Source organism: Sturnira hondurensis, unplaced genomic scaffold, assembly GCF_014824575.4.
Source record: "Sturnira hondurensis isolate 20B ecotype Veracruz unplaced genomic scaffold, ASM1482457v3 Scaffold0004136, whole genome shotgun sequence".
NCBI classification, from domain to species: Eukaryota; Metazoa; Chordata; class Mammalia; order Chiroptera; family Phyllostomidae; genus Sturnira; species Sturnira hondurensis.
Window position 1 is genome coordinate 22,680,321 of NW_028076767.1, and position 27,730 is coordinate 22,708,050.

General features: G+C 46.8%; 1 protein-coding gene across 2 annotated transcripts in view; it reads left to right on the top strand.

The window, feature by feature from the left end:
* CTNNBL1 (catenin beta like 1) overlaps positions 1-27,730 on the top strand; it is a 150,217-nt gene that overhangs the window by 106,005 nt on the left and 16,482 nt on the right. For both annotated transcript variants that reach the window (XM_037044034.1, XM_037044035.1), the window contains 2 exons: positions 17,726-17,823; positions 19,844-19,924. In XM_037044034.1, coding sequence (XP_036899929.1) covers positions 17,726-17,823; positions 19,844-19,924 — 179 coding nt within the window. The remainder of the gene's footprint in view (positions 1-17,725; positions 17,824-19,843; positions 19,925-27,730) is intronic.

Below are 27,730 nucleotides of genomic sequence, written 5' to 3' on the forward strand. Positions count from 1 at the left end.
ATGCAGCCGCCTTCAGGTTGTTGGGGAAATGTTTGTATTTAATCATGTTGTAGTCTTACTTGTTTGCTTTTTTTTTATGGGAAGAAAATGTCTTTGGCTCTCTTTTATGTTCAGATTGATTTTGCTTGTGGGTGTCCAGATGCTGATGAGCTGTAATTAGCATAAGAAGGAGGTTGGAAAGATGTTGAACATTCTTTTCTGGTAGCCAAACAATAGATTCCCAAACTGAAATTATTCTCAGGTAGCAGGTTCAAGAGAAGTAGCTCTTTTCTCTTTTAGATATCAGTCTATTAAAGGATGTGTGTGTTGGGCAAGGGCCGTAGGGGTGGGGTTACAGGACCTTATGAACTGTTGTGGGCGTGGTTTTCTGCAGGTGAGTGACAGTGGTAACTTTAAATGCCTTAAGTAGCCTAGTAGAAAGGAGACCCTGCTGGGTTCTGAAGACTTGGGTTCATGTTTCTGCTGTAACTTATGCTCAGGCCCTGTGACTGAACAAGTCATGCACTGTCTCTGAATGTTGGTTTTCCCACCTTTCAGATGGAGACAATAGTATTTCACAGTGTGCGAGAGTCGGATAAGGTTATGTGTGGGGAAAGGGCTTTGTACAACTGTGAAATGGTGCACACGTGCAATGTGGTGGTGGTGCGTATCACATGTAGTGTTTTTTCCACTGGCTCCAAAGAAGAAAGAAAATGATTAGTAATTTGTTCCCTGTTTTCTACAGGGTTACCATAAAATAAATTAAGCATATCATTTTGATAATCACTAAAAAAATCGGCCTACAACTTTCTTGAATGTTCTTGATTACTAATAAACCATGTTTCTTTTAAGGATCCCTGCTGGCTGGCAAGCTTGTAGAGTACTCGTGTTCTCTGGCCTCGGTAACAGGCTGATTTTCCTGATGGTGTGTCTTGTCACCCCGTCGAGGTTTTGGGTGATGATGATGGGGGAGATGCTTTCTCACCTTTATCGCGTGTTTGGTGTTCCAAGATTTACATGACGTCATTACCCCTAACATCAGCTTTGTGTTATCAACCTGTTTTATTCCTGAGGAAAACAGCCCCAAAGAAGCTAAGTACTTTCTCAAATAGTGCACACAGTTTAAATTAACGTCTGCTGGAACCTAATGCCCTGGTTCTTTATGCCCTGCTTCAGTCTCTCAAGGAGACATCTGACAGCCAAAAAGCGAGGTGACTTAATCACCAAAGCAACAACCCATAATGTTAGTAGTTTCTTGAAATAAAATAGGAGGATTTAAATACTGGTATGGCAGGGCAGGAAGGATCTGTTACCAAGTTTTGATATTTGGTAATGTGTGATGTAAATTTTTAAATATAATTTCAATTTAAACTTTTGAAAGCATAAACTTTGTTAGAACAATTTTCTTCTCTCAGTTGACCCTTGAACAACGTGGTGGTGAACTGCGTGGGTCCACTTATACATGGATGTTTTTCAATAAATACTGTAAGTCTATTTCCTCTTCTGTATGATTTTCTTAATATTTTCCTTTCTCTAGCTTACTTTCCCGTAGGAATACGGTGTATAATATACCTGCAGATCTGTGTGATCTGCTGTTGATGTCAGCGGTGAGGTGTCCAGTCAGCAGTAGGCTGTTAAGTTTTGGGGGAGTCAGAAGTTATACGTGAGTTTTCAACTCTGTGAGGGTGGGTACCTCTAACCCCGACATTGTTCAGGGGCCACCTTTGATCTTATATTAAGTTAGATGTGTTTTTCTAAACTACGAGGTTGGTATGGTTCTTCAAAGCGGTGCAGTGAGAAGAGCACAGCTTTCAGAGCATGCCTGTCAGACTTGAGTTCAAATGCAAGTTTATACCAGCTGGGTAACCTTAGGCTCCTCAGTTGGTGTCATTGATCCCAGATTCCTCATCTTAAACAGTGTTTCTCCGTGTTTATGTTGCAGACAAATCACCTGGGGATGTTTTAAAATGCAGATTCTGCTTCCCTAAGTTTGGGGCGAGGCCCGAAATGGTGTGTTTCTGACGCAGTCCCGTGTGACTCTGCAGCTGCTGCTGGTCCTCTGGCCACACTTGGAGTAGAGGGATCTGTGGAACGGGCTGTTCTGTCTCAGCTTTATTGTAGTTCGTAGTCGGTGCTGAACTACCACTGGCCCTCTGCCCCCCCCCCCCTTTTCCGATGTACCTGGGGGACGGCTGTTGTTTAAGAAGTGGACCTGGAAATGTGTATTCTCTCAGCATGTCTTATCTCTGTCAGAAGTCCCAGGCCACAGAAGCGTTTCACAAGCAGCGAGCTCAGGATTAAGCTTTGAAATGAGAGGTGCCTGCATCTGAACACTTCCTGATGTCGTAAGAGGCTCACGTTCAAAAGAGCACGCCCTGAACCAGTTGTCATTTAGAAAGCCGATGTGAGACCCTTGTCTGGAAGGCGGCCTGGAGGAGACCTCAGCTGCCTCTTCTGTGAGCCCATTCCATTTTCAGGTCTTCAGCCGGTATTTACTGAACACCTGATGATGCCAAACAAGGTGTTAGGTCCTGGGAGAGTCCCTCGAGCCCCCTTAGACCCCTGTCCTGAAGTGGAGAGACAGCACGTGAATAACGTTTACAGCACAGCACACCACAGGCTGTGAAGGGGGCGGGTGCAAGGTGCAGTTGGAAGCAGTGAAGGAATAAACAGGCTCCCAGTCCCCTTGGGCGAGCCTTGCAGATCCTCCCCGAGGAGATCAGGACAACTGGAAAGGTGGAAAGTGAGTAGGAAAGTTCTGAGAGGTTGAGAAAGGGAGTCTTCCTCCCCCTCCCCCACACCGAGAACCACTGACATAAAGAGAAGAGTTTTATAGGTGTTGAAAGCTGAGAGGACTGTTTGATAGGCAGTTGGGGAAACTGAATCCAAGAAAAGAAGAGTACCTTCCTGATTATTGCTGTGCTTTCTAGTGTCATTCTAGAGAATAAAATCTGTATTTTCTGATCCCTGTCGCAGTGTGTGTCCTGCGCTGCTACGCATGATGTCAAAGGCTTCCCGGGAGCAGGGAGAATTCCTGTGGTTCTGGGGAGGGGGAGGGTCTCGCTGAGCAGGGGGAGTCACGTGGCCAGGCTGGGGGGAGTTTGGAACACGGCTGCCAGCAGGGACACACTGCTGCCGGTCTGCAGCCGCGCCCAGCATCTGCCAGGACTGCTCACCATTCCCCTTCACCAAATATTTGTGATGCAGCAGGCTGGGGAATTCTTTTTGGGGAATGCATTTTGGATTCCGTAATGCTAGACAAGTAGGATTTGTTTCACAGAAGTCAGTTTTTGCCAGAAACCATCTGTTTTGTTTAAAGCAAAGGGACGTTGGCATTTCCGTTTATAGCTTTGTTCAAAATGGGCTCTCCTCCTGTTCCCCACAGCCCAGTTCCCTAAGCGGTATCCTGGAAACTTGAGTGCTCGGAGATTGAGTTCCCCATGAGAAAGGCAGATTTGGGGCCACGGGAAGAAAGCTGGCCTTGAGTGTCAGATCAGTCTCTGGCTCTTACCGGCTCTGAGAACTCGGAGAAAATACATAATCTCTCTGGGCCTCGTCATCTCTCCTCTGCGAAACGGGGTAATTTACTCCAAGGGTGGTCACGAATATTGAGAATTTGTATGTGAAGCACCTAGCACAGAAATCCTGTGTGGACCACTAGTAAGTGGTTTTTACCTCCTTTGGGAAGGGCGTGGAGACTTCCCAGACTCCGAGTTCTTTATTTGTACAAGGCTGTAAAATGCTTGTGCTGGGTGTATTGGAAAGGCACGCTTGTGAGAGAAGGGTGATGGCAAAATACTTCATATACTTGCTAATTGGTAATTACATCCTGTTAGTAAAACAAAGCATGAAATCGTTCTTCACAAATGCAGTGTGTTTTTTAGGATTAACCAGGTCCTTCTTTCTTTTCCCGATTATGAGTCTGAGCCTGTTAGAATGTGATCCTGAAGCGTTTTCATGGCACAACTGCATGTTTTTCCAGTGGTTGTGCTGTGCGGCCCAGAGTGTGGAGCGGCTCAGTCCATCAGTCTCGAACCAGGAACGAAGGAGCCGCGTTAGTGCCGCGCGGCAGTCGCTTCTGTCCTTGTGCTCTGTCGCGTTCCTGGCTGGTGGAAGAAGGGTCGAGGCGGACCTCGAGAAAGTGAACCTGAGGCCTGTGGGGTCTGCAGGCAGGCTTTGCTGGTTTCTCTGGAAATCGGCTGAAGCCCTGGAGTCCGGCAGAAGAGGGTGTGGGGCTTAGCAGTTGGTGAGGCTGCCGCAGTTTGAAGGAGGACTTCGCTGTGGGGAGAATGGGAGGAGGAGACCGTGGCTGTGTGAAGGGCAGGACTGGCGGAGAAGATGAAAGTAGTGAACAGGTGGGTTTAGATCATTCCCTGAACATCCTGGAAACACGCTTTCCTTTTTTTTCTAAGCTGAATTTCTGATCTAAAACGCATCCAGAGATGGCTTTCAGAGGAGTGTGAAAACACCTCTCTTGCTTTGCGTCTGTAGTGATGAGCTCCCCTGCATTGAGGCAGGTTGATACTTGGAAGGTGGGAAATTGGAAGGGCAGTAAAATCACTGGGGACGTGGGAGAATTCTGGTGTTCACGCTTATTGACCCTGGGTGTGTCCGAGTCCAAGCACTGTGTCATCGTAATGACCCAGGGTTCTGCTGTGTTTCCCAGCCTTTTAGGACTATTTGAGAATACAGCAAGCTAATCGAAAAGAACGCTAAAAAAATAAAATCACAGTACAGATATTCAGGGAAATTGTCTCGTTTTAGGATCTAAACACTTTTAATGCTTTTCTTGTTGTTTTGGGGCATGCGTAGTGAGAGGAGTGATGTTAGTACGCTTTTCAGACCCTGAGAAAGACCTTCCAGGCCCCAGAGTCTATTTAAATCAATCTAGGTGAAAAACTCCTAAAAGTGATACGCTCTTAGTAAGCAGACCAGCCTCACCTGAGGTACAGCTGTCTTCGTGAAAGGGACTCACCAAGGGACTCAGACTGGTGGTCAGAAAGCCCGGGTGGCCTCAGACCAGGCCAGAATGTTGCCGGTGCGGGTGCTGGTGTGGTGAATGTTGGTGGGGACGCAGAAGTAAAACGGAGGCGCCGAAACTCCAGGCACTTATTCCTGCCACGTCAACAGGATGGGGGTTGATTAAAAAAGCTGCGCCGGTCCTTCCAGCCAGGTTCTCTCAAGTGCAATGGAAAAGTGTTTGAAGGAGATCCTTTGAGACAGGTGAAAAGAGGGGAATGTGCCTTTTCACCAGCCAGCTGTTTCTAGAACTTTCTCTATGGGATGTGTGGCTGGACCAAAAACAAGCAAGACTGACCATACATAGCTTTTGGGGGGTAAATACGTGAACTCTCAAGACACACAGTTTCTCTTCGTGCTTCCTAGAAAAGAATTTACTGGGTGAGTGCATCAGTTAGGAATCCCAGTTGATTGCTCATAACAGAGCAATTGTTAGGAAACAATTGTGGTTTAAACAAAACAGAACACTTCGAAGGTTTGTTTCTCTTGCATGTGAGATAAGTCCAGAGGTCAGCAGGACTAGACTGGCAGCTTCACTGCATCATCAGGAGCCCAGGTTCCCGTCATTCTGTTCCACCACCATTATCACAGGACCACGGTTGTGTGCTTGTTAATGTGCCCCAAGCACCTGTTAGAGTGACTAGCTTCAGTTTTCAAGACTGCCTCATGGTCTCAGATGGCTACTAGAGTCCCAGTTACTCTGTCTACTCCAGACAGCAGGAAAGCAAAAAGAGGAGGGGGCAGGGCAGAAGGGGACATGTCTCTTCTTGGAAATCCCAGTTCATCTTAAATCTCTTTTCCAAAGTTAGTCACATGGTCATGCCTACGTATAGGTCATACCAATAAGGGAAACTGCCATGTTTTTTTTAAGATAGAGATATTTTCAAATAAATATGAGTTCTATTAATAATGAATAAGAGAAGAAATTGGGGAGGCAGCTGGCACTCTCAGCTGGTCAGAATGCTGCCCCGTGGTGTACAACATCTTCCGCAGGCAGAGTTTGGTCAGGCCTTCTCCAAGTTCCTGAAGTTGCTGGCGCCCAGCTCGTTTTTAGGGTGTTCCCCAGCACCAGCATTGTTCCCCATGCACACGGGAGCGATGGGGTTGGTTCACAGTGCAGGACCAGAGCAAACTAGATCGGAATCATTTTCCACTGGAGATGGGTGTGTACACACGTGCCAGGTGCTTCCAGCTTCATGGACCCCTCCTTCAACCCATGTGAGATGCGGGCCCTCCCCGATGGATGAACCCTTGACCTGGGGAACTTCATGCTTTCAGCTCAAGCCCTGGAACGGCATGTTGGATGCCACATCAGCCATTCTGTTCTCTTCTCCCCGAGCCCTTGGAGAATAATTGCGTAGCAGGAAGAAGTTTTTTTGAGCATACATATCCCTTTCTTGGTGCAAGGCACATTTTCCCACAAATACAGGGCTGTAAATTAGTTAAGATAGCACTTAAACACATTTTAAAATCCACAGTGCTGCCAGAACTCTGGAAAGGAGGGAGAGAAACCCCAGGAGAACTGTGAAATAAGTCAGCCAAAAGCAACGCCTGTCAAATTGCTTTGCATCCAGTAGGTGCTTAAACAGTGTTTGTGGAATCTCATTGTGACTGAAAATTGAGAATACTGAATTAATTTTGGCTATATTTCAGGTTAAATGGGTTTCACTGTGCCCATTTCAGTGGAAAATACAGTCAAAATTTTAAACAACACACATATTAAAAACTACCTTTTGAAAAAAATTGCCTTCAGGAATCTCATCATTTATATTCCAAGATCACACCTCTCACTCTTTTTTACTAGCCTTCTTCCTCCCGACATTTTCTTATGAAAATTTTCAAACGTAAAGAAAAGTCAGAAGAACCATGTAGCAAACGCTTCTGTATCCACCCCCTAGACCCACAGGTAACATTTCACCGTGTTCGCTTTGTCACTCCCTCGCCCACCCGTTTTGGTTTCCAGTGCAGGAAGTTGCAGACATCACTGCACTTCACCCTGAAATACTCCAGCATGAATATCATTAACCTGGAGTTCAGTTTTTAAAATAAAACTGCATAGAGTGAACTGCATAGATCTTGAGTGCATTACTTGATGAACTGGGACAAATACATGCTCTGTCGATACAGAGCCATACCCCCGCCCCAGCAAGTTATCCCAATGCCCTTTTCTAGTCAGTTCATGCCCCTCACAGAGGCGTCACTGTTGGGAGTTTTTTACCGTAGATGAGGTTAACCTCGTCTAGAACCTCATCCGGGGACTCATGCAGTGCACACTCTGTGGGGAAAGCTTTCTGTTTCTGACATTAATCCGTGTAGCTGTACGTATCCATAGTTTGTTCTTTCTGTTGCTGAGTAGTATGCCATTGAGTGGCTGTGGCTTTCCTTGGACAGGCTGTTTTTAAGTTTTAGGCTGTTACGAATAGAGCTGCAGTGGACATTCTCGCGTAAGTTGTATCCTGTGTTCTCATTAGCTACTAAGTAGATCCCTAGGAGGGGGGTTGCTGGCTCACATCCGAGTTTGGTAACTGGAATCTTATCATCGAATAAGAGAAGACCTTATAAATCATCCAGGCCACTTCTCTTTTTATAGACAAGGATATTGAGGCTCGGAGAGGGGGTGGAGATGAGACCAATTCAGTCACATGGAGATTTTCTCGGAGTCCAGTGTTCTTTATGTCACACTTCCCTTTTTGTCACAAGAAGTGGGCAAGGACATGACTTCCTCCTGAAAGATCCCTAACTGGTTTTGCCCAGGGAGGATTCACCGTTAGGTACACCCAAGTATAACATAGCGCGCGTGTCATGTGCATTCTCATTATGACCCAGATCTGACTCTGCTTCTTCGGTCTCTATTCCTGCAAATACAAAGTCCTGACCCGTTAGTGAGTGTTCCTTACTCCCTCCATTTCCATCCTGCCTCTTCTTCCCTCACGTCGCAGTCCTGTAGCCTTTTCTGCGTTGTGCTCCTTCGTATCTTTAAATCTCTTGTGTTTTGTCTGGAATGCTGTTCCCGATTTGTCTTTCTGATAAATTCCTCCTCCTTATTCAGGAGTTGACTCATCCAGACCCGCTCAGGGGCTGTACACACCTCCTACAGCTAACTCTCACCATGGTGTTTTGTCAGGGTGTCAAATTTAATATGGGATGAACCCCTGGCACAGGACTAGATACGGAAGGCACAGAGGTGAGGGCGCTGCAGGCCCTGCCTTTGAGGAGCCCACCCTCTGTGGGGACCGTCCTGTGCAGAGGGTCCTCGGGCCTTGCGTCATCCTTCATGCTCACACAGCCAGCACTGCGGGAGGGCGCCCTCCCCACGGCCTGTGGACATCAGCTATTTGAAAACTTCATCAGATGGAACTACCTCATGGTTTTATTTGCAGTACTAGTGAAATGGAATGGTTTTTAACTCTTGAGGAAAATAACCAGGTTTTACTAAAGTAGAACTAAGTACGTCACTTTTTTTGCTGTGAAACCCTGCGAGGAAGACTTATTTTCCTGGCTCAATCTCTAGCTTCTTATCTGTAAAACAGGGAGATTAATACAACATGTTCATAGGATTGTTGTGACAATAAATTAAGTAATATGTGTAAAGCACACATAGGCACCTAGTAGGTTTACAGTAAATGTTGCCTCTTTAAGTCCCCAGTGTCTAACCCAGGGCCTGCCACTTACTCAGGACTCAGGAAGTGTTGGTAAGAACAGGAATGTATGTATGTTGTGTGTGTGTTAAAAAAAGGAGGGGGCTATATATAGACACAGATCCATCTGTCTTGAGAAGAGTGTTTGACTCGCCTGCATCAGTATGCAACTGGAGTGGCTGAGCACGCACGCGTGACTCTTCTTGGGTTACCACATTTCCTGCTAAGCAGATGTCCATTACAACGAAATGTAAAAAGGGGAAAAATAATAATAAAGGCAGAGGATCATGCAATGTTATGGCTGGATTTGACAGGGCCTCCTGCTGCTTTGGCTGCCAGTGCCAAGCATGGAGCACATTCATCTGTATTCCGACTCACCACTGCTGAAGTCCAAATCAAATCTAATTAAGTTATTTTACACATCCTGTTTGCGTCCAGAGTCCTACCAGAAAGTTGGATGTCTGTCTATCTGGGGTGCTCAGGGTGGGGCTGGGGGAGAAGAGAGGTGGGCAGCAATAAAAAAAGAGATAATTTTAGTTTTAGAAATGAGAGAAGAGCACAACTGCGTGACTCCCTTAAAACGAAAGAGCTGATGGCCTTAGATGTTCCGTGGAAACAAAGGCAGCTCTGCAGCGTGGCCTTGAATTTTAAAGTGGCCCTGCAAGGTCTCGCCAGCACGTGGGCCTGACAGTTGAAGCACAGGGACCATTTCCACACTAAGAATAGAACTCTGGCTGACCCATATTTTTTTAACCGTTGGAGCTGCTGGGAATTGCTGTAGCTGGGTGGGCAGAGCGGCCCTGAGCTCATTCTCCAACCAGCCAGGCTGGGCCAATATTTAAGTCCCAGGCCATCTTCCCATCGTCCAGCATTTACATTTGTCCGTGACCTGCACCCCTCCTACACCTTTCCGACACATTACCTTTCACCCTCCCTTCCCTCACCCCAATCTCCTCCCATGTCTTCATCCCTGTCCTGGGTGTTCCAGCTTAATGCCTTTGCTTCACGTATGTCCACCCACTTGGAATATACATGTTCCCACTGCCCTCTCTCCCTTCAAGCTCTTCTCTTGCCTCTTTTTCTTCTTCAGGGCTCAACCCAAGGGGCCCCTTGCCCACCAGTCTTCCAGACCCCCAGTTTGGGAGAGTGCGTGCCCCATCAGCAGGGTCCGCCCTTTCCCATCACTGTCACTGTCTGTCGAGTAACTTTAGATGTGATGGACCTCTGGCCCCTGGCGGACAAGATCGGTGTCTTTCCTGAAACACTGCTACCTAATCCACTGGAGGGTTCTGCTTCATGACTAAACGGGTGATTCATTGTCAGTGCCCGAGCCAAAGACGGCTATGGGCTTTCTCCTGTGGCCCGGCCCAGCTCACTAGTGTCTGCTCCTCCTTCGTGGCAGATGTAATCTCCCCCTGTCTCGTGGGCCGAGAACTTCAGCAGAGGTGCAAGCGGGATATCCCTGAGGTCTGGGGGTTTGGCACAGAAGAATGAGGAAGTCCCATTTAGGGATTATTACGGTGTACCTAGTCGCGTTTGCCCCTCTGTTCCTCACGCCCCATCCCACTCCCCACCTTGGGAGACTTGTTAATGGAGCAGTATTCCATTTATCCCTGACTTCAGAAATATGGTCCAGGTCTACCCTTCAAGAACCCAAAGTCCTGGCTTTTGTCTGTCTGCCAACTCTACCACCAAAAAGCTTCGGGAGCTGAGAGCTCTCAGCCACTCACTTGTCCGGGTAACGAATCCAGCTCTGCAGCCCCCCTAGGAGTCTCTGCGAAAAACGTGTTTCTTTTGTCTCAGTTCTCACTTCCTAATTTTTAGCCTGTATAGCCACCCCTACCCACTCCCTTTTTTCTTCCCCAGCCCCGGCTGAACTAGGGGCCCTTCACATGTGTGCCCAGCACATTCCATGTGTGGCGGTTAGTTGTGCACTTTATTGTAGCGTGTATTTCTGAGCTCTACTGATTGGATGACAGACTTCTCCAAAGTGGACAGTCTTTTCTCATGTCTGCAGACCCAGGACCGGGTACACGGCCTGTACGTAGTAGGTACTCAGAAGTTTAAGTAAAGGAATGGTTGCTGTGTGTACCACATCATACCCTATAATTACTTGTCCTTTGGTTATAAAACTCATGAAGGAGGGGTATTTTTCATTTCTTCTCCAGCACATGTGTTGTTTTCATTTCTTGCAGCAAGATCAAAAGACAAATGATTATTGTGGCCAGGTACCTTTATTTGTAATAAAAAGTAAGACCACCTTTGCTTAGCTGTGCTGTGTCCTTCAGCCTACGAGTACATGGCCACTACCCACCTCGGGCTGTCTGCCGGTCTTCTGTTATTTGGCTTCATGAGCAGCCACACATTAGCACGTTATTTTAATTTATTGTGGAATCAAAGAGTTTGAGTGAAGTTGGCTCGCTCCACTTTAGGGTTAGAACAAATCATGGGCTATAGAAAATAGCCCTATCAGCTGAGGAAGTCAAGCAATCTAAATTCCTATGTATTTTTAAAATTTTTATTTGTTGACTGGAGAGGGAGAAAAACGTCCATCTGTTGTTCCACTTGTTCATGCATTCCTTGGTTGATTCTTTTATGTGCCCTGACTGGGGATCAAACCTACAACCTTGGCGTATCAGGATGACACTCTAACCAACTGAGTCCCCTGGCCAGGGCTAAGTTCCTGTATTTCTCGGCGGGGGCTAGTTTAGAGGACCCAGGCAGACTGGAACATGTGTAGTGGTGGACCTGTGATCAGGAGGCAGTGTGGAAGGAGTTGGATGGTGACCTATGACAGGTGTGTAGGTCAGAGACTTTTTGCATTGCTCTTTCTGTACAGCCTGAAACTAATGTCTGTTGAGTGCTTACTGTGCACACATCTCATCTGATGCCATGGATTTAGTAGATGGAACAGCCACCTTTTACAAATAAGAAAACCGAGACTGAGATTAAACATGGTTTAGTGTAACCAGCTACTGCGTGTCAGAAGCAAGCTTCGAATCCACGTCTGTCTGATTCTAAAGCACCACGTAGGTTAGTGAACTCACTTGCTGGTGTTTCCGGTGCGTGTCCAGGGAGCTGGTGCTCTCAGTGCGCCCCCAAGTCTTTCTCAGCAGTGGGGCGCTGACTGGCCTGGTGGTAAACAGGCCTGTTTGTGCACAAATAGGTCTCCTTACAGAGAGGGGTCATGTTAACCTGTTGGAATTGGCACCAGACTTTTTTAAAGAATGGGAATGGGAAATGCTGTGCCATCCTGTTCTTTGTAAAAATGGTATGTGCAGAGGCTGGTTGGAGCGACTGCCACAGCACGGTTGTGCCATTTTGGAAAGACCTCCTGTCTGGGTGTCTCCATGGGTCATGGGTTCTTAACCAATGCCTAAGAGGTGGAACACTCTGAAACTTCATGGAAATGTTACATTTGTATCTATTTTGGAAGGCTAGCATGCATAAAGGTTTGTCAGGTTCTCAAAAATGCCTGTCATGATATGTGTGTGTGTGTATATATATACATATGTGTATGTATGTACATGTATACATGCACGCATATATACACATACATACACATATGGATACATGCACATGCACAGATAAAAGAGCTATTAGATTCCAGTGGTTCACACAGGTACTTCCGACCCAGAGAAAATAATATCCCTTATCAGGGCTATTGTTTCTATACTCAAAGCCCCAGAGACATTGAATTCAAAGGCTTCTAATTCTCCTTCCAGCTCTGAAATTATTACAGGACTCTTAACTGACTCTAGAGAATCAAACTTTTAGCATATAACCAGGGGTCTAACCCATTGCTAATCACCCTCGAGAGGCCCTGAGGAGACTTGAGTTGGGTAAGAGTGGACCAGATCCCCTAGGAAGTTGCACTAATCAGTGTCTGAGGCGGCCGGTTGAGGGGGGCACCCGGCAGGCAGGGGGTCACGCTGGCACAATTGCAGCTCAGCCTCTAATACTCCACCCCGGGCCCTGCCTCCCTGCTTAGTGGCTTGAAAACGTACATTTTCTTCGCCTTCTCCTCCCTAGAGTGGACAGGGGTGGGGTGGGGTGTGTGTGTGTCCAAGGTCTGCTCCTCCTGAGCCCTGCCTTAGAGCCACCACACCCACCTCGTCTGTGCTGACAGCTCCATAGCCATCCTTCACCGCCATTTCATGCTGTCGAAATGACGGAGCGGCCGAGCAGCGCTGGCCGGCAGGTAAGCCTGTTATCGCCCCTGCTCTCTGTGCCAGCAGCTTCCCCATCTTTTTGGTGCTTGAAAAACTGACACCACCTTGGGCTGAAATCTGTTCCTAGGGAAGCGACATTTATTAGTAGCCAACAAAACTGTGTGTGTGTATGTGTGTGTGTGTGTGTGAGAGAGAGAGAGACTTGGGGTGGCTGAAGCGTTTTCCTACCTGGTAGTGCAGGTGATGTACGGCCAGCCCTAACACCCAGAGAGACAGATGGAAGGAATGGAGGCAGCTTCAGCGCTCCTGAAATTGACAACCTGTACTTTACTTTAACTCCCAAACAAATAGGTAAATGTCATTTGCTCTTAGCGTACCACTGCAATTGATTAAGGTGTCTCCTGCTCCAGGCTGGGATGGTCTGTGGAAATGCATGCTAATGTGATCGGGTGCCAAGAAGAAAGTGATTCGCCTGTATGTTACATTTTCCTTTTTGAGAATTACAGCTCCTGACCCCCTTTCTGTGCTGCCAGTGCCCCGCCCCCTGTCTTGTTGAGGTATAAAGGAACATTGTCTTATAGCTCTTTTCCATGCATCTGAACAGCGAGATTGAAAGGGAAAATGACTGAGAAGTTTTATTTCAGTATTTGTGGGCTGGACCTGCCTAAAACCCAGGGACTCTATCTTTTGGACACAGTGAGCCCCACATGAAGCTGATCTTCACACTTTGCTTCGGGTCTCTTTATCTTCCTTTGCAAGCTCTGATGATGATGACCTTTTATGTGGGAAGCATGAAATACAGTATGAAAAGCCTGCAGTTTGCGGTCAGGCAGCTTGGGTTCAGGTCTAAGCTCATGCTACTTACTCAAGGACATGACCTTACGTAACTTAATTAACCTCCGTGAGCCTTGGATTCTACTTGTAAAATAGAGATGAGAACAGGACCTTGCCCATAGCTCAGTAGTGAGGATTCGATGAAAAAACAGGCTCGAATAAGCCTACTGTCATAGACACACAGTGAAAATGTGACAGTTGTTACCGTACCCTGCTTACTTTCAAATAGGAATTTGAAGCGGCTTATAGCAAAGCAATATGGGGGTACTAACTCTTGGATAAGAGTTATTCAATTCTTTGAATAAGAATTTGTCAAAAGACTTGTGTCTAGGGAAAAAAATTGCAACATATATAACAAATATAATATTCTTAATTTACAAAGAGCTCATAGAAAATCCAAAGTGTCAAAGGATAAGGCCAGGCACTTTACACAGAAAGCAATACACATGGTCAGTAAACATCAGAAAAGGTGCTTTAACCTCATTCACAATAATAATAAAAACATGCGAATCAGAAGATCCTGTTGTTCATCTACCAGGTTGTCATAATTTCTAAGTCGGATAATATCCAATCTGAGTGAGGGTAAGGGAAAACAGATACTCTTTCATTATATATATATATACATATATATATATATATATATATATATATATGTATATATATATAGTTCCACCCTCATTGTATGTGTGGACACATGTGTACACAAACAGAAGGAAAGTGTAATTGGTGCAGCCTTTTGGGAAGACAATTTATCAGTGCCTTTCACTTTTTATATGTCAGTACCTTTTCTTTTTTTAATATTTTATTTTTAAAGAGAGGGGAAGGGAAGGAGAAAGAGAGGGAGAGAAACATCAATGCGTGGTTGCCTCTCACATGGCCTCCATTGGGGACCTGGCCTGCAACCCAGGCATGTGCCCTGACTGGGAATCGAACCGCAACCCTTTGGTTCACAGCCCACACTCAATCCACTGAGCTACACCAGCCAGGGCTGTCAGTACCTTTTCACTGACCAATTGTACTGCTAAGAATTTTCCATAAGAATATACATGCAAAAGTGGCCAGAATGTGTGTGCTCGAATTGTCCTATATATACATGGAGGTTGTTACCAGTTGCCATGCTAATTTTAAAGTTTTAGAACTGAGCTTGTTAGAATGTACTGCATTTAGTATGGCCTGTCCTATATCTGTTTGCCAGCTGAAGAAGTCAGAGCCACATCCAACTTGCTTGGCCCGAAATTGCAGAACTGGCGTGTCTCCCACTCCTCCTTCCTCTGATCTCTCCTTGGCACACACAGAGGTCAGAGGACTTTCCCTGTCCTGTCCCTCCAAAGACCTCCCTTTCTCATCCTGCTTTCTCACCCTGAGCTGCTGAGCTGTCTTGGGTCACTAGTCTTACCCTGGGTCCATATTTTTGACCTTCCTGCAAAAACAGGGCCCGTTCTGTCCACTCCACTTTCTGCCCTCCCCCCGCCTTCTCCCTGTTCCCTGCTCCCTTCCTTCTGTTCAGGGTGAAGATTACGCCGCCTCACTCCCAGCTTGACACAAATGTCTGAAAATATGGGGCCTTGAGAAGGTGTACCATACCTCTGCCCACTGCGTATTTTCAGGAAAATTTTATACTTAAAAAATCAAATCTACTGGTTAGAAATATTTTATTGGAACTGATAGCTCCCTGGGAAAAAGCCATACACTTAACTCTCAAATGCAAAACACACACAAAAGGATAGAAGCTATTCAAAGGCATTTGACAGCTATCTAGAATTCAGGAGTGGTTTGTCTCGTTCTCTCCCCCCAAATTTGTGTTGAGAGTCTGCTTTCATTTATTCAACAAGTATTTTCAGAACACCTACTATGTACCAGGCATTATTTTGGGACCTCAGATATAGCAATGAACAAAATAGACTAAAATCTGCGCCTTTGTGGATCTTATATACTAACCGAAGGGAGGCAGTAAATAAATAAGTAAATATAGTACAGTCACACCTCGGTACTCACCAGCCTCAGAACTTGTTGAACCCTGTACTCTTCGTATTCTGACAGGAAAAAAAAAAAAGGTTTCAGCTCTCTGTGCTTGCTCCAGACTCGAGACTCGTTGCATTCGCTAGAACTTGTATGAGTCCAGCTCTGCCCCACAAGAGAAAATGCTTCATCACCTGTGGCTTGCTGGGTACTCGTCAGTTTCAGCACTCATCACGAGTTCTGGAACAAAATCATTAGTACCGAGATACCGCTGTACTTTAGAAGATCATGCATGCTAAAGAAAAAGGAAGGAAATAAGATTTGGGATTAGACCGTGTGGGGGCATTGCCGCTTGAAACAGGACAGTCAGGGGAAGGCCTCATTGAGATGGCAGTTGAGTAAAAGCAGATTTGAAGGTGAAGCCATGTGGATAATCTGGTGAGGAGCATTTTCAGAGGAAATGGCAAGTGCAGAGGCTCCGGGAGCAGGCCTGACATTAGAAGCAGCATGTAGGCTGAGCGAGTTGGGAGCCCCTGGGGGGTGGGGTTTAAGCAGAACAACGATGGGATCCGACTTCAGGTTGAAAAAGGATCGTTCTGCATGCTCTGTGGAGACCAGGCCAGAGGAGGCAAGGGCGGAGCCAGAGAGACCCACAGACAGGCTGTTGGACGCTCCGAGCTAGAGGCGACGGTGGCGTGGACCAGAGTAGTGCCTGTGGGGCCCTCCAAAGAAGAGATGGCACTCTGGATCCACGTGATTTGAAGGTGAAGCTGACACAGGTTCCTGTGGCTCAGGTGACAAGAGCATCAAGGGCATCTTCACTGTCTGTGGCTTGAGAAACTGGAGAACCTGGTTGCCACTGATTGGACTGAAAAGACTGCGGGGAGAAGGGTCGAGGAGGAGGTCAGGACGAGTTAGGTTTTTAAAGGACCCGTTAGACACGCAGCAGGGAGAGCAGGCAGACTGTTGAACGCAGGAGTCCGCGTTCAGAGGGTAGGACTGAGTTACAGAAGCTGTTTGGGAGCTGTCAGCATGTAAATGGCTTTAAACCCATGGGGCTAAATGAGATCCCCACGGAAGTGAATGTGGCTAGAAAGTAGTCTAAGGACTAAATAACTCCAGCATTGAGAAGGAACTGAAGATGTGGGGAATACTTCTGATACAAGTGAGGAAATAAAACAAATATAACGTTCTATCTATGCTACAGTAAGAATACTTACTTGAGACTTTATACTTACTTGAATTTTCAAGTGCTTTTTGAAAACGCAAGGTAACTCAGCATATGAAGATGCCCTTCGGTCAACTTTCAAATAGCATATTTGTTGTCCACACCGTGTGCATTTTATTTCAAAATAAACTTTACTCAGCCATCATTTCTCCATGAGAATACTTCTGCTGCCTCCTTTTCAAGGTCATTGTTCTTGATTTTTAAAAATTATTTTTGAAGAAAGAATCTCTTTGCAGTTGAAGCCTACCTGTAGTACACCCTTCAATTACCCTCTTCTTCCCAGGGTAGAAGAACAGCGTTTCATAATAAAATTCCGTGGGTTATGTGAACCCACAAAGCGTTGTTCCCGTTTTGAAGTCCTTACTGTGCAGCTGCTTTAAACTTGAAGTGGGGTTTTAGCTGCACCGGAATGTAAGTGAGAGCGCTGGGTTCTGTCGGATTTCTGATTTGATTCTGGGATGTTTACTTGGAAAAGTGACAAGGTAATTTGACGATATGATAAGAGCATGTCGTATTTGTTCACTATATGCTCATCTCATGGCCAGTATTCACACTCTGTCCACAGGTTATTTCTGTAGGTGGGGGATTAGTTTGAAGTTCTGTTGTGGACAATAAAAATCAGTTAATTCCAGGCAGAACAGAGACTCTAACTTAGTGTTGATTCGCTAGCTGACGTTGTCCTTGAAGCTGTCATCCCTGAATACGTTTCGTGTGCCGTACGTGAAGATCAGTTTAGTCTTCCAATGACACAATTTAGGTTCTTGTCTTATTAATCAATAGCAGCAGTCAGGGAAGGCCTACTTATTCCTCCTTCGATAGAATCAGACCAAGCTTGAAGAGAGGTAATAATTACTGCTCTGATCAAAGCGTGTACTCCTCTCTCCTTCCCAACCCAGAGCATGTCTGTTCGATCCTGGCTTCCCTCCTGCGGAACCTGAGAGGCCAGCAGCGCACCCGGCTTCTGAATAAATTCACTGAAAATGACAGCGAGAAGGTGGGTGCTGTTTGGGCTGTAAGAACGGGGCCAGGCTGCAGGGGTAGACGGCTCTTTCCCAGATGCGGCCTGAGTGTTCCTGCCCTAAAATACCTTCTCCAGCACCTGGGCCCCATCGCTTTGGAGGCCAAAGGTTTGGTTATTCTGCCTTCCTTCCATCTCTAAATGGATTCCGCCCCAGAGTAGTAACACCTAGGGTGGTATCAACTAGGACTTTGATGGGGGAATGTGGAGGGGCAGTTAGACCCAGCGAGAGTGGAGTATAATAGGATTGGGGGGTGACAGGGGTGGGGGAGAGACAGCAGAGTGGTTGAGAGCATAGGCTTTGGGCGCAGATGTCTGGATTTGAACCTGGATTGCCTGCTTTCCAGACGAGGGCCACTCTGAGCCTCATTCTCCCTGGCTTTAACATGCGCACATGGACACCCGTCTTGATGAGTCAATGAGATGAAGACCAAATGAAGCCTTACTGGGCAGTGGTAATAAAAATAAACGATGATAAAAGAAATGGTAGAGCCTATTCGAGATGGGCTGTGGAACATGGGACTGATCATATAAATGAGATTAGACAAATACTTTATATTGTTATCAAACAGGCCAAACCATAGCTTTGGCCTGTTAGTTGTTTTTTTTTTTTTAAGAGTAATAAGAACTACCATTTATTGATTGATTACTGTGAATTGGGTAATCCAATATTATTCACCTTTACAGATAAAGGGAATTGATGCCAACAGGCATTATGTGACTTGCCCAAGATCTCCCAGTTAAGAAGCACAACTGGGCTTTGAACTGGGCTGCCTAAGTCCAGAAAGCCTGTGTATTTCATCACACTAGACCTAAGTAGGTAATTCTAGATGAGGAAAAATTAAGCGCCAAAGCCCCCCTTTTAACTTAAAATAATTTCTCTCCTTCCTGTGTCCAAGGTATGGCTGAAATTTTCCCCCACTTTGGAGAGATGTTGAGACTGTGTCTTTGAAACTGGCTCTAACCATTTTTTCTGCTCTCACTAGCAGTGTAGCACGGCAGGGGGGCGGGGCGCCGCTGGGGGAGGGTGCAGAGCGTCTTAGCCGCCCAGTCACCCTGCCGACACGTAACATGTGTGCTTCGGTTTCCTCCTCTTTAAGATCAAGGTTATCATCTATCTCCTCTGCCTACTTTATCTGGTTTTTGTAAGGTTTAAGGAAATAATAGACACGACAGTACTTAAGAGCTTAGAGCCACCATTTCCCCCGCAAGGGTTCGGGCACGGTCTTCCTGGACTAGCCGATGCCACGTTGAGGCATCTTCTGCTCTTCACCACTAACAGCGGCTCGTGGTAAACACCAGGGTGCCAAGGACCATGGTGATGCCAACCTAGTAAAAAGATAGGTTAGGAATCTGGGCTGACTTCATGGTGTTTTTTCAGTCTTCTGGAAGTTTTAGAGGAGAATGTTTGAAGCATGACTTTTGTTAAGTTTCAAACTGATTTTTAAGTTGTTGGTGAGCAAAAGTCAGGCTCTTTTTTCAAGTTGCCGAAGGAGTTTTTCTTTACTCTCTTCTGACTCAAAAGCAACTGAAGGAATTTTACTCAGACCTTTTAAAAAAAAGATCAGCTCTGGGGCAGAATCTGAACATGAAAGGTTTCAGTTCGAAAAAGAGAAATTTCTGTAAAGTTCTAAGTGAATATCAAGTATGTAACTTCAAGCCCTTTCTCTTTGCACGAAGGGGCTTGAATTTTTATTTACTCACTTGTTTTTTGCAACTGGAATTCGTGGGAGTCCTCGAAGGGCTGGGAATGCACTCCGTCCTTTGGGAGCGGGCGTGTGTTCAAGCCGCATCAGTCCCCAAGTGTTTGTTCTGCTCTCCTTAGCTCTCCATCCGTCCCTGACATGCACCTAAGCACAGCTCGGCTCTGATGTGAGAAGCGCGGGAGTGGGTCTCCCTTTGTAAGGGTGACAGAGATGTAGAGGAGCTCCGCCTTTCTTTTGCTTTGGCATTCTCTTTCCTTCTCACTAACGCCTGTGAAATATCTCTCTTTCAGGTTGACAGGCTGATGGAGTTGCATTTTAAATATCTGGATGCAATGCAGGTGGCCGACAAGAAGATTGAAGGGGAAAAACATGTACGTATGCCTGCCTGCCTTTTGCCAGCTATTAGCTTGCACTCCATTTGGGTCCCCTGTGCGCCTTGTATTTACCCCCAGGACAGGCAAGGGCAAAGGCACCATCTGCCCCCATGTGCCATCTAACATGTGGTAAGGGCAGAGCTCTTCCAACAGGAGTAAAAGTCCTTTGGGAGGAAGAGTGTGTGGGGCTGATCCAGGCCTGACCCTGGGCGACAGTACCAGTCCCCTTGACGAGAGCATCTCTGAGAAGATCTGACCTAAGTGCCTGGCTGTGAGTTGGTGCCATGTTGGCAGAGTGTGCCTGGATCCACACACTTGTTGGCTTCTGTAGTCGAAGAGCAGCGTTTGAAGGGAGGGCGCCCACAAGGCGTAAGGGCTGAAAGGAAACTGTGAGGTTGTTGAATCCAGTCTCCCGTTTACAAGGGAAAGCTGGAGATCTAGAGAAGGGAAGCTCAGACCTATTGCAGTAAAACCCACACACCCGGTTCAGAATGACTGACCCCGATTTTCTCTGCTGATGTTTGCTGAAGGAAATGAGACCTACAAGATTTTTTTCCCTGAAGGCTTTGCTTACTGTGGTGTTATCCTGCCTTTTGTGTCTTCATCAGCCTCTGTTTTGTTCTCTGCTACCTCTGGCCTTTGTAGTTTCTCATCTGTCTCCTTAATCAGGGCAGGTTTTCGTATCTGTTGTTTTAATGTTCGATTCATATTCTTTCCTACAAGACATTCCTTAGTCTTGGTCACATTACAAAATGATCCTTTTCTTGCCCTGGCTGGCGTGGCTCAGTGGATTGAGCGCCAGCCTGAGAACCAAAAGGTCACTGGTTTGATTCCCAATCAGGGCACATGCCTGGGTTTCAGGCCAGGTCACCAGTAGGGGGTGCGCAAGAGGCAATCACACATTGATGCTTCTCTCCCTCTTTCTCCTTCCTTTCCCCTCTCTCTAAAAATAAATAAATAAGATCTTTTTTAAAAAAACACATAATGATCTTTTTCTTGCCATTTTTCAAAGTCTGTAGTAGACTTAATTTTCCATGTGATCTTGATTGGCTGATTACTCCGTTCTCTGTTTTCTCTTCTTGCCTTGGAGATATGCTTGAGGCTGTGGAACCTCACTGGTGGAAGAGCCAGTGTCAGCGCCCTCCTGCATCTGTGCTGGGCTGTCCAGCTGTGCCTCGGGCCAGGAAGAGAGACTAGATCCCAGGCTCTTGGGACCCCCGTAGACAGGTCCCTGTGTTGATCATTCCTGTGGTTTCCCTGCGCTCCCTAAACCTAGTGCGTCCTCAGATGTTTGCTGATTGACTGAATTGATTGACTGGGACTTTCTTTTACGCAGTGGGACTAGTACAAGAGAAGAGGCAGAGACTAGATCCTGAGGCTGGTCTTCAAATGTTAGCACTTCCCCCACACAGTCCTTTTGTTCCACACACCACACCCTTTTGTTTTGTCCTTTGATTAAATGCTCCTTTTCCATCGTTTCTGCCCTTTATAATAACTTGTACATGATGGACACTTAGGGAGTGTTAAAGAGAGGTAGTAATATATTATTTCTCTTTGTCTGAGTGATAAATAGAAACAAATTGAAATTTCCCTAGACTTTTGTAAGGAAATAGCCATGGGACCACCAGAACAATAGGTCTGCTTGAATCCCCCCATGTTATCTGCTGAAGGAGATTTTGGGGAGTGGTGCAGGAGCAGCTGGGAGTCAGGGGACCTGGACTTTTAGCGCAGGCCCCGCCTCCACGTCACTGCGCAGCCGTGCCTGTCACTGCGCCTCACACAGCCCCAGCCTCTCAGTGCTAACAGGGTGTCAGCAAGGGTGATTTCTGAGGTGCCCTCCAGCTTAATGTTTTCCCTCCAGTTCAGGTGAACGAACGCCCTTTGGTAGCTGCCATTTTATGGAAATGGATGAAAAGCACAGGGAGTTGATTGGTGGCTGAGCAGTCTTGGTGGCCGAGCAGTCTCCTACAGCGGGGTCCCCAACCCCCAGCTGCAGTGGCCTGTGGGTGCAGGCAGGGCTTTGCTCGAACTACCACCTGAGCTCCACCACCTGTCCTCCGCTACTGCTCCCCACCCCAGCCGCCCCGTCCGTGGAGAAGTCGTCTTCCAGGAAGCCAGTCCCTGATGCCCAAAGGGTTGGGGACCACTGTTCTGCAGAGCGGAGCCACAGCCTAGAAGGTGTGAATTTCAGTAATGCCACTTCCTAGCTCTGAGACCTCGGACAAATGTGTTGACCTCTCTGAGCTTTGGTTTTCTCATCTGTAAAATGGAAATAACACCTCCCTTTCGGTGTTGTAATGAAGATTATAAGTATATATAAAGTATTACCTTGCTCAGTAACTAAAAGCTGCTGCTATTGCTAGATTTTCCTAGCTTCCTTTAGAATTCTTGCATTACTTTTAAGTAACTAGGCAGTGCTTTTCTAAGAACGCCCTCCTTGCCAGATGTCCCAAAAGGAGCCACTCTAGCAGACCAGAGTGTCTTGGTGCCATCAGATGCTTTGTTTAGAATGCAGCTGAAATAGGCTTTTTTTGTTTGTTTTGTTCTGAGGAAGACCAGGTAAGCTGTTGGCCACCAGGTTGCAGCTGGCCTGTAGCTGTTAGGAAACTTGGCCTGCTTCCCGCAAGATTATCTATTATCTGCGTTGAAGGGGGTGTGAAATTGATTAGCAGTGACGGAGAGTAATCACTGCAGCCACTCTCCCCAGCATTCCCAGGGCCTCCGTGTGCCCCAGGCACGGAGCCCCTGCCATTCCCTGACAAACATCTGTCTCCTTGATGCCAAGGCCGTTTTGCTGGGCACTGGCAAACATTCCAAAGCCATTAGTGCTCAGCAACCTCAGTGTTGCTCGGAGAGATGGGCAGAGTGAGGGCTGAGGGATGCATTTGTGAGCGGTGCTTTCTGCCAGCACTCAGGCTCCATCCTGGCAGACGAAACCGCCTCACGGGTATAAAGGGACTCGGAACAAAGTGACCTCTTTCTCACCTCTCCTCATGCAGGCTTCTCTCTTAAGTCATAAACAGTTTGTCACCTCACCCCATCCCACTTCCATGAAACCTGGATGTCCTATACCCATTGGGAACTCGGCAAATATTTGTTGACTTGAACTGATTGCTTATTTCTCAGGCATTTGATGACATTAACTGTCAGATCAGTAATGAATCAGTATTTCACATTGCCAAGTCAGCAACACAAAAAGATCGTAGGTGACAGGGCCAGGTATTGACTCGGGTGACAGGATCAGGCACTGGCATTTTCTAGTGTCTCAGAGCTGTCATCTCTCCTGCAAACTTCAGACTTCCATGGGCACACTGCACGTGTTCGTGGTTTGCAGTTGATACCGGCAAGAGTCCAGTCATTCGGCAGTTGTTTCTTAAGCACCTGCTTTGTGCAGGGCCCTGGGCTAGGCACTGGGGGGGGCGGGGGGGGCGGGCTGGGAGTGCTGCTGAGGGCTGGGGGTCCTGTGGAGCAGGAAAAAGTCGTCTGTACAAAGAGTCACCCTTGTCAGTCTGTGGGCAAGGCGAGATTCAAGCTGAACCTTGAAAGCTAGAGACGTACAGGGCATTTCCAATCTGGAGAGGGCCAGGAGCAAAGGAGGGGCAGTAGGAAGGTAAGGTAAGTTAGGGGGCGAGTGGTAATTTAACTCTAGGAGCAGGTGTCGGAGGGAGAGCTGGCTGGACTTTGGAGCCAGGTTTCTTCCCGATTCTCCAGCTCTGGACACGAACCCTAATTGCCTGCCGTATTTTCTTCTTCACTGGTGGTGTGTTTTTGAGGCCTGTGTCCCGAACTGTGCGCTTTGAGGAATTACATATGCAGGGATTGCTGACATAGATACCACACACATGAAAGCTACTTTCGCAGGGCCTGGCGTGGCCAGAGAACCTTTTGTTTTATTTATGAGGACCGTCTACACCCCCCCTCCAACACACATGCACATTTCCTTCCCCAGTGCTGCAGGATTTTGCAGGATCGGAACTCCCCTACTTCTCAGACGTTCTGCCTTGGCTCTTCTCCCACGGATGCCTCCTCCAACCTTCAGGTTTCCGCCGAATGCCACCTCCTCAGAGAGGTTTTCTGTGATCACCACGTGTAAACTGGCGCCCCCATCCCCAGTGCCTCTTTATAACCTGTAATTATTTTATTTGTTTATTCTTTCTCTCTGGGACTGTAGTCTCTCTCATTCATCACATCCCTAGGACTTACATAGTGATTGACATGCAGTAAATGAAGGACCACCACTCGTGAGATGAAATGAGTATTTGCTCATTGATGTGAAGACAGATAGGGGGCCCTGGGTTTTCTATATTATTCCTTAACTCTCATTTTTAACCCTAATATTTTTCTCTATGATGAGCTCTGTAATCAAAAATATTGAACTATGTGGGGTCTATGGCATAACGAGCCATATTTAACACAGAAGGACACTCCTGTTTAAAGGAGTCTGCACGACAGATTGGTGATTTTGTACATATTCAGCTCAAATCACCTCCCTGCAGTAATCTAAGTGGCGGAGCCTTCTGCTCTCGGGCGCTTGCCCACCACTTCTGGGTTATAGTCGGTGGACATACCCTTGGGGTTCCTGGTTAACAAGATTTGACCTGAGCTTTTAAAGGGCATGTAATTCTTAAGACTCTTCTAGTGAGCAGCAGTTCTCCGTGATCTGCAAATATCCAGGACGCTTGTCTCAGCAGATTTCACCTGACGCCACAACATGAGGCCCCGGCAAGTGCCAAGGACGAGGTCCTGACTTTTTGGTTCCTTCTGGCTCCTGACTGTCAAGAGTAAGACATAATTCTATAGGCAGGGATTTTAGGGAGGAGAGTCTGAGAGAGAGTTTTCCCTTTTTTAGTCTCTGGGAAAATTATTCTCAGCAGGTTTATTCAATAAAGTGTTCTTACCACATACTTTGCTCCATAATGACTTACAAATTGCATGCTAATTTTGCTACAGTTCAATCATTCCAGGCTTCATCCTGGAAAGAAAAAGATGGACTCCGTGTAATGAAACAGTATCCACAGGATTTAATGTCTGGAACAGACTCTGACGATTTCCTTAGCATTTGACACTCCAAAGATTTGTACAGACGGGGGGTAAAGTGCAGGAATGAAATTGGGGGGTACGTGACCCTAAAGCACTGGGTAAGTAGACAGTGGAAGCATGGGACTGCCCCTGATTCCTCTGCCAGCTGTGCCAGAAGCTTCTGGAGTAAGCTTACAAAAGAGAGTCCTGCTGAGAGTTCCTCTCGGCTGTTCTTTAAACTAGTGGTTCCCAGCCTTCTCAGTCCGTGAGTTGGCCAGACACAGCTTAGAGTCAGTAGAGGCCAGGGATGGGAGGGGCGGGAGGAGCGTTGGGGGGGGGGGCGTCATAGTGCTTTTTCCTTTCTCCCGCTTCCCTCTTTCTTAGACACCCTCACACGCTGCCCCATGTCCACCTACCCGCCCTCTGCTGCCTCCCTGCCCCCACCTGCCCCTGTCCCAGTCCCAGTCCCAGTCATCCTTCCTGCAGTTGCAGAAGTCAGACTCGGCCACTTACCTGGCCCTGGGGCGCTGAGCAGTGTTTTGATTTTTTCGTCCTTTCTGTCCTGTCAGTGGGGCTCATTGTCACTTCCCTACTGATGCGTGGAAGACCTGATTCTTTCAAGGCTAGCTTGTATGTTGTCAAAATTCAAATGAGAAAAATCTGGGAGGGTTTTTCTTTGCTTGTTTTTTCAGTAAATATAGGAATCGAAGACACACCTGTGATGGAGGTGTTACAATGGCATGGTCCGACCCCGGCCCTGCCGCACATGAACTCTTCTCCGTGGAAGTGCCCCGTCCTGTGCATGTGCTAGTTTTCATTCTACCTTAGAGGCTCATTGTGAAGATAAATGCAATTGTTTGTAAAACCTGACACGCTCATGCGCGAAGGCTAGCCTGACATGTGGTCAGTTTCTCCTTTGGGGGCACAGCTCTGGCCTGAGATCCTTGGATTCTTATCAGAGCCGCTGTCAGTTAGCTGTGTCTTCTCCAGCCTTGATTTGCGCAGCTGAAAATGACCTAGTCTCTGAGCTCTTTGACAGTCCGAAGGAAGGTTTTTGTTTTGCTGGTGTTTGTGCCTTCCCATTTCTACTTACCCGTCTCTTCCTGGTTTCAATTTTCCCTTGCTTTGGAAGAAAAAAGAAAGTGGCCTCTTCTAAGTGGTGGGGCAATTCCTGCCCACGCCTATGACCTCTGTTGGGGCTCTGAGTCACGTCCTCTCTTATTAAGGTGAGAGGGATTCCTGTAGGCTTCGTAGCAGCTACTTTTGTGACTGTCTCCTTCCATCAGCCAGGGGCAATTCTGCTGCCCGTCAGGGGCAGATTGGAAATGGCATCCACATACTCACTTGTAAGCCAGTGACTTGCCTGCTGAGGGAGATAGAAGCCCATGGAAAGGTGGCGATTTGGCCTCTCCAAGATAAATTAACATTTAAAGTGAGGCTGTAGCTGGGGGAGGAAAAAACACACACAACCCTGCAGAAATGGCACCTGGATGCCACACACACCCCTCCTTATGTATCTTTGGAGATGAATCTGTTGGTTTTAGCAGCCCCCGAACGGGCGCATGGTACTGCGAGTTGCAATCTGTTCTTCTTAATGCGCCATTCCCTGAATTACCATCTACGTTTTTATTCTAGTCCTCTCTTACAGAATAAACAAAACAAAACCTTTCAGAGATTTTTTTTTTAACTCTTCCAAATTGCATGTGGAATTTGCTAGTCTAGCTACAGGTTTCCCTCCCCAACCCCCCCTGCCCCCTGCTTTTCTTTTTAAGTTTCTTCAATTTATAAGAAAAAGAAAGTCTGTCCTGGCCGGGACAGCTCAGTTGTCCTGGGTAGCTCAGTTGGTTGGAGTGTTTTCCTGATCCACCAAGGTTGTGGGTTTGATTCTCTGTCTGGGCACATACAAGATTAAACCAATGAATGCATAAATAAGTAGAACAACAAATCATGGTTTCTCTTTCTCCCTTTAAAATCAATCAAAACTTTTTCTTAAATGTATGAATGAAAAATAAAAGGAAAAGACAGGCCAGGAAGCTAGATGACCTTACATAGAATGCTGTTCATTGGCAGTGGTCCCCAATATGGCGTAAATCCCATCTGTTTGCTCATTAGGTAGACTGGAGGTCTATAAAACAAAAGACTTTTTCCCTCTTTGAATTGTGGGTGGGACCACAGGCTCAGAGCCAGACTTGTGTTAGTTTTGATCCTGTCTCTAACGCTTCCTCAACCATGAGCTTTGTGAGATTTCTCTTTAATAAAGCCTCAGCTTCCCATATGAAAAGTCGTAATAGTAATAGTTCTTATCTCTTAGGGTTTGATGAAAAATGAGAGATCCACGAATGTGCTTAGCACCGTGCCAGGGAGGTTTGCTAGTGGTACCGTCCCATTTTGGCTGCCTGTCTCTTGCCAAATGAGAGGACTGATAGAAAAGGGTCCTGGATGAGAAATCGTGTTCCACGCAAGTCTCTAACCAAACTCTGTGGCAGTCGTCTGACATCTGTCTCAGTTTTTGCACCTGTGTAATCTGAAGGTGGTGTTTGCTGTACATACCCAACACGGGGCACGCACAGCAGGTGAGGTTACCACAGATACGCTGCCTCGCCGTGTCGAGGGCTGTGTGTGGGTGTTCAGTTGTCATCGCTTCTCGAAGAAGACAGTCCCCTTCACTCTTTTCCAATGTGCAAGGTGAATGAACTCATTCGAGGGAGACTTCCTTTACGTCTTAACTCTCCTGTCTTGTTTCAAGTACAATTCCCCGTATAGGTAGATTTTTCACTCTGAAAT